Raw genomic sequence first — 12178 nt, forward strand, 5'->3', positions numbered from 1 at the left:
AAAAATAACTCTGGGCGCCTGGGTGGCTCAGTTGGTTAAGCGACTGCCTTCGGCTCAGGTCATGATCCTGGAGTCCCAGGATTGAGTCCCGCATCGGGCTCCCTGCTCAGCAGGGAGTCTGCTTCTCCCTCTGACCCTCCCCCCTCTCATGCTCTCTCTATCTCATTCTCCCTTTCAAATAAATAAATAAATAAATAATCTTTATTTAAAAATAATAAAATAAAATAAATTAAAAAATAACTATACAAATATTGAACTCTGGTTAATATATTTATTCTGAAGCACTGTACTTAGAAGGAAGTGACTTACTGTCTGCAAATTACTTTGAAATGCATCCAAAAAATAAGAAGGAAAAGAAAAGAAAAAATAAGATGGATTGCTGAATGGAAAATTGGAGGGATATGTGACAAAGTAGGTAGAATAAAATGTTCATAGTAGAATCTAGGTGTTCACTATAAAAGGTGGGTGTTCACTATAAAATTCTTTCAATTCTATTTTTATAACAAAATGTTGGGGGGAAGTTTCATGTCATGTTTGTTTCACAGAAGAATTTCTGTTTTCACACTAAATGTTTTTTATGGTTTTATGTCAAATTCCGCCTTACTGCTCTAACTTGGAACTGTATATATACAGCCTGTTAGATACTTCATGTATTAAATCAGCCAGATAGAATCTCCTTGAAAAGATCTATCTGCCTAGCGTGTTAATATTAGAGGTGGACACACTTGACTAATTAAGCTAATCCTAGAAAAATCAATAAGATGCCATCTAATTAAATTACAAATCTTACCTTTGGTTGTGCATGTCTGAGTGTATAAGACATGACTAAGAAGAGATCCAAAAATACACCTCAAAGCATTAGGGCAGAAAACTTTCAATTAACATAGCAGACTATTTTGTACACAAAAAAATAGTTCAAGGCTAACCCTTCAGATTCAAAAGATCAATGCCTATGTTTCACATTTGATTGTTATTTTCTAACATCCATAAATAAGAAAATGAGAGAAAGTAACTCATATTTGTTCCTGCTAACACTGCAGTGACTTTGAAGGGGACACTAATCCCAACATTTGTAATGGAGTTGGCCATGTAGGGAGAGAATCTAGTCCCTGTCCCACTCTTGGGTAGTATTGGGTTCAATATATTTCCTTAATTTAAAGAGACCCACAGGTCCTAGGCCTGTGACCAAACTAAATCAGGTAATAGGAAATTATAAATTGGAATTTGAAAAGTTAAAGTGCAATCCATAAAATTAATTCTATACTTCTTCAAGGTGGTTCTCTTTGACACCCAGTTCACTATAATATTAGCAAGTCCAAAGAAATCTGCTGGAAAAAATTACAGAGTGGTAATATTTTTATTCTCTTGGCACAGTGGTTTCAAACCTTCCCAAAGAGTTAATTATTTTTCTGTTCCTATATCCATCAGGTTAAAAAAAAAAAAAAACTCATGTCCTTCACAAGTTATTGAATTTCAAAATGAGTGATTTCTTTCTAGATCTGCTTTTGAATATTGACTTAACTGCAGTTTGATTCTTTGTAAACCTCCAACTCCCTACTGTTTGAAGATCTGAAACTGTAAACTTTTTCACAAGAAAAAGACCACCTTTGTTCAAAGACTAATACACAATTACTTGAAGTGCAAATATTTATGTGGCATACCTAGACAAGAAATAAAAGCCAGACTAGGGCCAGAGTTCTGTAAAAAGTACTGCTTTTCTGTGTCTACCCTAGAAACTAGAATTGCTAGTTGGAACCCACTAAATCCAATGCCTCCTTGCAACAATATGTGGAGATATTGTGTATATACAGCAAATTTTTCTTTAAGGATTCAGTGGGAATGCCTGATTCAGACCATGTTATCAGAGCTATATGAAATATATCAAGTAGTATGCCTAATCATGCTCAAAAATTACAATAAATGTACAATAAGTTTGTAATACCAACCTTCATTCCCACCTCACTATGGACTCTATGAAACCCTTAACCAAATGTAGCTAAGTCAATCTTATACGTTCTGTCCTAATCTTTATCATAATATTTTCTGCTGCCTTGGTTTCTAATTCACTTCCTATCTGGGCTATAATGATACCAGTCTCTGCACTTGCAATTGTTCAAGTTAAGTACAGAATCTTTATCAAGTATATTTCTAAATTTGATTATTGTATTAATCAAGTATATTGTTATTATACCCGATTTTCTTCAATACTAAATTTCTAGATAAATTACCTATTATATAACCCAAGAGAAATTTCCCTTTTAAGATTGGGGTCAGTATGCCTCTGTCTCTGTTACGGTTATATATTCAATAATTTAATAAGTGTGGGTAGAAAAGAGAGAAGAGGAATATATCTGCTCTATTTTCTATCAGTAAAAACAACTGTATGTAAACTATAAAGGCTCTTCAATCTTTATAAATATCCTTATCTCACAAATCACTAGTGTGGTAGTTTAAAGATGCCCCCAAATTCTTTGCTGCTCCTCTCATTGTAAGGATTCTGTAAAAAGTACTGCTATCCTTTCCCTCAACTCTGTGACAAGAGATTAAGACGTTATGGAACTTCTAAGTTATAAGAAAGCTTAGAGCTACTCTCTGTGCTACTATAGCCACCATGTAAGAAGCCCATCTACCCTGAGACTGCCATGCTATGAAGAAGCTCAAGCTAGTCATATTGAGGGGCTGCTTGAAAAGAGGATACCCAGAGAGCCCCAGCCATTCTAACCATTCCAGCCGAGGCTCAGACATGTGAGAGAAGAAGACACCTTGGGCATTCCAAACAGACATAATGTGTAGAACAGAAGAACCCAGTCAACAGAATCAAGGCCCCAGATATTTGGCCTCAATCAGTCTGCCCAACTATCTTCAGTGATTAAAGTCACCCAGGCTGAGGGTCTACTCATCACGGAGCATTGATGAGCCATCTCTGCTGGGCTTTACACAAATACCCAACCCACAAATTTATGAGTCCTAATAAAATAGTTGTTTTATACCACCACTAAATTTGGGGTGGTTTGTTTTGCAGCAAGAGATAAGCAGAATAGCTAATAAACACCCTCCGCAGGGCTAATTATTTAGTCATTTCACAATATTTATCAAGAAGTTTATGTTAGGGGCACCTGAGTGGCTCAGTCATTAAGCATCTGCCTTCAGCTCACGTCATGATCCCAGAGTCCTGGGATCTAGCCCCACAGCAGGCTCCCTGCTCAGCTCCCTCACTTGTGTTCCCTCTCTCGCTGTGTCCCTCTCTGTCAAATAAATAAATAAAATCTTTTTAAAAAAAGTTTATGTTAGTACACATGGTATTTGCTAATGTTTCCTATAGAAAGAAAATCATGATTAGGAGGAAATGTGTTATAATTTAGTACTAATCTATACTCCCAAGCATAGTCGTATTTTAATGTAATAATAAAAAGCAAAATGTATGTATTTTCTTTTCACAGGTATCTGAGATGTTATTACTGGGCCGTTCGAACTTTAATTATCATCGGGGGTCTTCCAGAACCACAAACCTCATTTGAAATTGCTTTTCAACTGTTGAATTTTTTTTCTGGAGTTTTTGTGTTCTCCAGCTTAATTGGTCAGGTAAATGGAGATGTGAATCCCTAGCTACATAATGCTACTATTTTTGAAAGCCTAATAAGTCTTTATAAATTTACAGAAGAAAAATCAAAATCCATCTAGTGCTTTTTTTTTTTTATACTAACATTCATATATTTTAATGAATTGGAGGAAGATGTGAATGAGTCAACTTTGCCTTTCAATTTTTAAACTGTTAAATCTATCAGAAGACCTATCCACAATGAGTGTCAGGTTGGACTCAGAGAAAGTCAAGTTTCTAAATTGACTTCTTGGAATTTCCTAAAAAACCTTTAAAATCTCCCTTCTTTAATTAAGCTTCAAATATTGTCATAAAGTCCCTAGATTAAAATCAAATTCAGAGGTCACTTAAACCAGAGGCTAACAAATGCCATCTAGATCATTTTAATTAATAAGTCATTGGTTCATAAATGTTTATTATGGCATCTCTTTGTCCTTATTCTCAAGGAATCACAGTCTAGTAAGAAAGTAAAACAATCGCAAATAACTATTGCAAGATAGTTGGCATTTGCAAGGCATAGAGCCCAATATCTTTGTGGATTCCCAGATTCATAAGTAATAAAAATCTGGATAGCATAGCATTCTTAGAAGGTATACTTCCTTGGAAGGTACTTCACATACCATATGTTTGAGAACAAAAAAGTCATGTTGAGATTTGTATCCTGGGTAAAGAGTTAGGCAAAATCACAAAATGACTATTCCCACTAGATAAATCATTAGTTCTCACCACACTCACTGTGGTATGAATAAATCCCATGCTTTAACAAAAGTTAGCAATAAAAACTATTTTTATAACATTTGAAGCTGACCACAAATAGTCAGAACTCAAATCCTACATCCATGAATATCAGGGTCTGCTATCCATGGTAAGTACCAAAGGAAAGTTTGAAAACTCTATATTAATTCAGAATAGGGAAGTTTCCCAGAAGAATGTATTTGCAACATCTTAAAAAAACAGGATTCAGTAGTTATAGACAGATAGTCCAATCAATCAGAAACAGTATGTGAAAGATGGCAATGATAAAACACAACTGTGTTTGAGGAAATAGAGAATGGCTAGAGTGAAGAGTGCTTATAAATAGGTTAGAGATATACCTAAGGACAAAATATTTTAAGGGCTCTGAATGTTAAAGATGTTGAACTTTATCTTAACGGCAACGGGAAGTCAGCCAACGGGGAATTTTGAACAAAGAAGAGATTCAGGAAGATTAACCAAAATATAATATGAATTGGAGGAAGTGATACTGTCTTTAAAAGTAGGTTTTATTATGGGTAGCTCAGTTGGTTGAGCATCCAACTTTTTATTTTGGCTGGGGTCATGATCTCAGGGTCGTGATCTCAAGGTCCTGATCTCAGGGTCATGGGATCAGAGAAAGACAAGTATCATATGATCTCACTGATATGAGGAATTTGAGAAACAAGACAGAGGATCATAGGGGAAGGGAGGGAAAAATGAAACAAGATGAAACCAGAGAGGGAGACAAACCGTAAGAGACTCTTAATCTCAGGAACCAAACTGAGGATTGCTGGAGTGATGGGGAGTGGGAGGGATGGGGTGGCTGGGTGATGGACATTGGGGAGGGTATGTGCTATGGTGAGCACTGTGAATTGTGTAAGACTGATGAATCACAGACCTGTACCTCTGAAACAAATAATGAATTATATGTTAAAAAAAAAAAAAAAGATAGTAGGAAGGGAAAAATGAAGGGGGGGCAATCAGAAGGGGAGACAAACCATGAGAGACTATGAACTTTGAGAAACAAACTGAGTGTTTTAGAGGGGAGGGGGTGGGGGGATGTGTTAGCCCAGTGATGGTATTAAGGAGGGCACGTATTTCATGGAGCACTGGGTGTTATATGCAAACAATGAACCATGGAACACTACATCAAAAACTAATGTATGTTATAACACTACACCAAACTAATGTATGGTGACTAATATAACATAATAAAATAAAATTTAAAAAAAGATAGTTTGTTATACAAACAGACCCAGAAAGAAGGGTCACAACATGCCAAGGGGGTACATGGGGAAGCACCAGGGTAAGGAACAGGTGAAGCAGGGTAAGCAGATTTAGGATTGGCTAGTTTGGATAATTTTAGCAGGTTCTGGGGTGTAGGGGCTGTCTCTTGGCTGGTTGGGTGGTACTTGGCTTTGGAGTGATTAGGTGGATCAAGTGGATAGTAGCCTGGAATATGAGAGTCCAATAAAGAAGGCTGTTGGGAGTATGGCCTCTGGATTGTTACTTTGCCTATGAAAGGTGCACTCCCAGTAGAGTTGTTTGCTATCTCTAGGAATTAGCTAACTCTGAGAGAGATAGTACCAGATATCAAAGCATCAAAATACAGAAAATTTAAAAATATGGTTAAAGAGATATAGAGGGATATGGCAACTCCAGCCTGAACATGGTAACAGAGTAGAGAGAGAGACTGTAAAGGAAGCTCCAGAAAATATTTAGGCTTGGGAAGAACACACAAGCAGTTAAAAACTGTAAGTATAAATCTCATAATCTTAATGGCTTAATCATTGCATCGACAATGATTGAAAATGGAAAACTGGTTTAGAGAGAAATGCAATTAATTTGAACATAAATAGCAAAAATCTTATTATCCCATAGTTCCTCATAAAATCTGTGTGAGGTAGCCACATCCCCTTCAATGCTGTCTCACTTTTATAGATGAGGCAACTCTAGTTTAAAGAAATTAAGAGGCATCCCTAATTCCTACATGATAATTCACAGTTGTATGATATGGCCATATAATATTGATAGTAATAGTAAAATTTAGCATGTATTTAGCACTTATTATGTCCAAGGTAATATTTACAAGATTAAAAAATTATATCTAGCTCCTGTTCAATTTTCTTGTTTCTCCGAATGTAGTCTTTGTACTAACAGCAGAAGAATCACTTGGGAAATTCAGATTTCAGGCCTCACCCCAGAACTATGGAGTTATAATCTGCAATTTAACAAGACCTTCAGGTGATTTATATGCACATGAAAGTTTGAGAAGTGTTGCTTTACACACCACACCACATCTTCCTTTACATTGAATTTGAGGTTCCAATAGGAACAGAAAGGAATATCAAGCCACTAAAAATGTCGTACTAGAGCCTCCCCCCCACCCCTACTGCAGAAAAAGAATGAGACAGGAGATACAGATTTATGCCTTAATCTCTCATAGTGAATACAAGATGCTGAGGAAAACAGTTAAAAACAAAAGAGGGACTGGGACACAATCTCCACTTATTCAAAATCCCCACATATAACCACACCAAGTACTACACCCTGGACCTGATCATCACATTTTAATTGCAATATTCTATTCTCTGATACAACTCATAGAGACTGACATTTTCTCCCCCTAATCTTGAACACATCATGGAACACATGTCTTCTTCACCAACGCTACCAAAACCAAAACACAGTGTTGCTGAAAGATAGCACATAAACCGTTCAGATTACTGTCACTATAATTTCTGGGCCCTCAATGTTGATCAGTAATGCTCTTAATTATCCTTGGCTCCCAATTTAAAGCTCTATTAAATCTCCCAACCCAACCCCTAATATTCCAATTCTCATGGCCTTAGGTGACTTGGTAACGTTTTCTATCTGTCAAGAAGGGCTTGTAAAAAGGAAATCTAGTAACTGAGGTTGTTGAAGGATATTTGGAATAGCCCCAAGGAGTAAGTCAGGGACTGAAATAGATGTATCCAGTTTGACTATCTGCATAGCTCCTCAGCAGATACTTTTGATAAGAAGAGAAACCTATTGACTCTAAAAATATAAACTGAGGAAGGCACCACAATAAAAGAGTCATTTGCGGTAGACCTCAAAGAATGAGTAATTTTTCTATAAGCAGAAAAGGCTCAGCTACTAGAATGAATGAGCAAAGTCTCAAGAATGTAAAAGTGAGACCCTGGTTTTCCTCTGTATTATAAACCCACAGTCAAAGCAAATTTACAACCACTTGCTTCCCTCTATGTGAGAGGAAGAGTCAAGCTATATATCTTTTTTGTGCTGAGACCTTAAAGATCAGCTTTTAACCTAGAGTGGGTTTTTATGGCTGAGTTATAAACATCCAAGAACTAAAACCTAACAGTTCCTTAAGTATTGTCACAGCAGTGGATGATGCTTCAGTAATTTCAGCACATTTCAACTTCTGCTGAATACTGTGCCTTAAGCATGATGAGATTTGATTTCATCTGTCTAAACAACACAAAGGGAAGTACAGAGGTTGCAATTTCATGATGAATTGAGTCTATATAGCCAGCCACACTGGATAATCTATGAAGGATGCTTTCAAAGTGAGACTCACAAAAATGGACTAGACATTCTGCCAGGTAATTGCTCAACTCTTTGTACATCCCTTGAATAAGCACAAGCTGTATAATTTTTAAAATATCAACTAACATCTTTGCAGTTATACACACATTTGCAAAGAAGATTGTGTGCAGTCACAATCCTCACAAAAACTTCACATGGTAAGTAAGACAGGTCCTATTGTTGTCCTTATGGGTTCAGAGGGAGGATATGATTTATGTAAATGGTTGAAATTAAGGCTCAATATCAGCATGTTAAAAATCAAGTAGTGCATTAGAGTGGAATGTATCTCATAAAAACTCTTAATTCAACTGGGCTTTTAGTAACTCTTGCAGTTCGTCTGCCGAGTGTGGAGTGACCATATTTGTGGTTTTAGATGCAAGATATAATTGGGGCAGCTACAGCCAATCAGAACTACTTCCGAATCAGCATGGATCAGACCATTTCCTACATGAACACTTATTCCATTCCTAAAAGTGTGCAGAATCGGGTATGCACTTGGTATGAATATACATGGAACTCTCAAAGAATGCTAGGTAAGCAAGGCAAATTACCAACTAAATCCCTGTATAGCATGTCCATACAATGCAAGTTCTATAAGTTAGAAGCAGAGACTAATTGGATTTCAACAAAAGATTGGAAAACAACTGAATGATTTTTAGAGTATCAGTTTAATATCACGAGACTTTTTCCTACATATCCAGACATAACTTACCAGTTACAAATCCTGGAAAAGCATCCACAGCTATTCCTGAGGACATGGCAAGTGAGGAAGAACAGCAAAAGGAGCAGCAACAGGTTCCTTCCTTCTCTCTAACTGTAGATACTGCTCCAACTCCTTGGTTTAGGAGGGAACTAAGGACAAACAGTCCTTGGAAACAAGGAATTATGTCTTTATATGAAGGACTTTCATATTTAGAATCAATATTGGAATCAAAATAAGACTATATCAATTCTTTTTTTTTCTAAATTGTTGTAAGAAAACATCAAAAATAATCAACTCTCAGAAATTTGTACCATACTAGAGACTAAGAATAGACAGGTTTGTTTATGGAACATTTTATCAGTCTTAAGGCCCATCATTAAATTCACATACAAAAAAATCTTTAATGTATTCACATTCTTCATTGAGTTAATAAGCAAGTAAATAATAATAATTTGAATTTACTCAACACATTTCTTTTTAGATTCCATTCCCAACTGAGCCATCTACCAATTATACACAATTGAACAAGTCACTTACAACCTCTCTGAACTTCAGTTCTTTTTTTTTGTTTCTTCTTTCTGCAAAGCAGGATTGAGAACACTTACCCTTAGGTTTGTCAGGAGGGTCAAATAAGATAGTGACAGAGCTCAGTAAGCTTTCAAATGCCACATGGTACTCATTATAACTTGCCATCCCCAGGATGTTAGAGCTGGAATCCACAGACTCAAAAGACAAGAACTAGATCCTTGTTCCATCAGGTTGTTCACTAGCCATTGTCTCATGATCACTAAACTTTACATCTAAAGTTTCAGTAAACACAATGTCCTGAAACTATTCAGAACTATTATGTCATCAATAGTTAAAATACTTTTGTCCATGAAAGTGATAGTGTGATTGTGATACATATGTATGTCCAATAGAAGTAATAAAAGTATAGATTTTGATGCAGCTATTTATAAAAAGAGTTGGCACTTTGTTTCCTCAATTTTTAAAATTTTTCTTATACTTTGCTGATTTTTTTATTAATTATTCTGCTTCTGGGTTCATGTGTTTGTCTTTGCAAAGATGAGTCCGATCTGCTCTGTACCCTGCCTGTCACCATGCAATTAGCCCTCACCGTGGATGCGAACTTCAGCATCATCAGCAAAGTCGAGTTGTTCAAGGCGAGTGCTTTTACAATGAATACAAAAACACCATATCAATTTCTCCATAAAGCCTAAGCTCTTGCTATATACGGCATTTATTATTTTTATTGCCTTATGTTTTAACAAAATCAACAACCTAGAATTTATGTGGAGTTAGAGTCAAATAAACTGTGGGTCTCTCTTCAGCAGATGACTTATTCTTTAGAATCCACTCTCTCCTAATTGGTGTCAGAAAAGAGTTAGTTCTTCAGGCTCTTCTTGAGTTAATTTAAATATAATTAAGCTCTACAGCTTTATGTCTTTGCTACTATGAACACAATTTCCCATTTACGAATGTACCTTGGCAATGCGTGACAAACCCCAAATTAGCTCTGGATTGGCCGGACAATCAGAGAATTGTGCCTAACCATGTCTTCTATTACTAACGTTTTGGATTTAGAGTTTTTAGATGGCCAAATTCAAATTTAGAGCCTTTTTTTTTTAGATAAAGTGCATAACATAAATTTTTTACCTTTTGAATGTTTTTAATTTTACCACCCTTGCACTTCTTCTTAATGCATTGTACTGCATGTTTTTCTCATTAACATTTAATTCTGTGTGTAGCATTCACTGATTCATCTATTTAATTATCTGTTCATTCTGTTCATTTAATAGATATTTAAGTTCCTACTATATTTCAGGTGTCATTTTAGCCACTGGGAATACAACAGTTGAAAACAAATACTTGCACACATAGAGCTTAAATCCCAAAAGAGAGGGATGAAAAATAAATATGAAACATGTTTGGAGGTGATAATGCCATGAACAAAATTGAACAGGCTACAGAGGATGAGAATGGTACTGGTCAAAAAAGGCTACTCTAATGAAATGCAACTGAGTGTTTAAGCAAAGAACTGCAAAAGGCAAGGAAGTAAGCCATGCAGATATTGGGGAAAGGAAGGGAGATTTGGGCAGAAGGGCAGTATTATAGGAGGGTAGACAAGATGAAGCCCTGAGTCGGGAACATCCTAAAGAAGACAGAATAGCTGAAGCAAAGGTAGAGTGATGGGAAGCAAAATAGTCAGAAGACAGTAAAATAAAGGGAGTCTGGGGCAACAGTGTGGCTCAGCCGGTTGAACTCCTAACTCTTGATTTCAGCTCTGGTCTTAATCACAGAGTCGTGGGATCAAGCCCTGTGTCAGGCTCTGCACTCAGCTTGGAGTCTGCTTGTCCCTCTCCCTCACCCTCTGCCCCTACTCCTGCTCACGCATGTGCTCTCTCTCTCTCTAAAATAAATTTTAAAAAAAAGAGAGAAAGAGGGGCGCCTGGGTGGCTCAGTCGTTAGGCGTCTGCCTTCGGCTCAGGTCATGATTCCAGGTCCTGGGATCGAGCCCCGCATCGGGCTCCCTGCTCTGCAGGAAGCCTGCTTCTCCCTCTCCCACTCCCCCTGCTTGTGTTCCCTCTCTCGCTGTGTCTCTCTCTCTGTCAAATAAATAAATAAAATCTTTAAAAAAAATAAAAATAAAAAAAAGAGAGAAAGGGAGGCTGGGACACCTGGGTGTCTCAGTCGGTTAAGTGTCTGACTCTTGATATCAGCTCAGGTCTCGATCTCAGGGTTGTGAGTTCAAGCACCATACTGGGCTCCATGCTGGGTGTGGAGCCTACTTAGGAAAGAAGGAAGGAAGGAAGGAAGGAAGGAAGGAAGGAAGGAAGGAAGGAAGGAAGGAAGGAGAGGGAAGGAAGGAAGGAAGGGGAGGGAAGAAGGAAGGAAGGGGGAAGGAAGGAAGGAAGGAAGGGGAGGGAAGAAGGAAGGAAGGAAGGGAAGGAAGGAAGGAAGGAAGGAAGGGAAGGAAGGAAGGAAGGAAGGAAGGAAGGAAGGAAGGAAGGAAGGAAGGAAAGGAAGGAAGGGGAGGGAAGAAGGAAGGAAGGAAGGGAGGGAGGAGGGAGACAGGGAACCAGACGGGGCAAGTTAATAAGTTAATGAGGGACCTTGGAGGCTGGAGGGTAAACCCTGGATTGTACTGTGAGATGCAAAAACCAGTGAAGATCTTAAGCAGAAGATGACTTATTTAAGATCAATTTGAAGGGATCATCCCTCCTATAATGTGGAGAATAGATCACGGAAGCAAATGTGAACATTAGGGAGACCAAATAGTGATTACTGCAACCATCCATGGAAGAGATGATCATGACCAGACCCAGAGTAATAGGAGCAGAATTGTTAAGAAGTGGCCAAATATTGGATATATTTAAAAGAAGAGGCCAAAGTTCTTCTTGTTGATTATGTGAAGGGAGAGAGAAAGAGAGAGGAGAAAGGAATCAAAGCTGACTCCATGGATTTAAGCCTGAGGAACAGGAAGAACAAAGATACCATTTGCAAAATAAGAAGTTTTAGAGTAAGTATAGGATGAGGGGGAGAGAAACAGACTC

General features: G+C 37.4%; 1 protein-coding gene across 1 annotated transcript in view; it reads left to right on the forward strand.

The window, feature by feature from the left end:
- The window catches only part of CNGB3 (cyclic nucleotide gated channel subunit beta 3), a 136537-nt gene that overhangs the window by 83374 nt on the left and 40985 nt on the right, over nucleotides 1–12178 (forward strand). The window contains exons 11-13 of the mRNA XM_078071673.1: nucleotides 3441–3582; nucleotides 8295–8454; nucleotides 9690–9787. Of these exons, the coding sequence (XP_077927799.1) occupies nucleotides 3441–3582; nucleotides 8295–8454; nucleotides 9690–9787 (400 nt within the window). The remainder of the gene's footprint in view (nucleotides 1–3440; nucleotides 3583–8294; nucleotides 8455–9689; nucleotides 9788–12178) is intronic.

The sequence above is a fragment of the Halichoerus grypus genome, chromosome 5 (genome assembly GCF_964656455.1).
Source record: "Halichoerus grypus chromosome 5, mHalGry1.hap1.1, whole genome shotgun sequence".
NCBI classification, from domain to species: Eukaryota; Metazoa; Chordata; class Mammalia; order Carnivora; family Phocidae; genus Halichoerus; species Halichoerus grypus.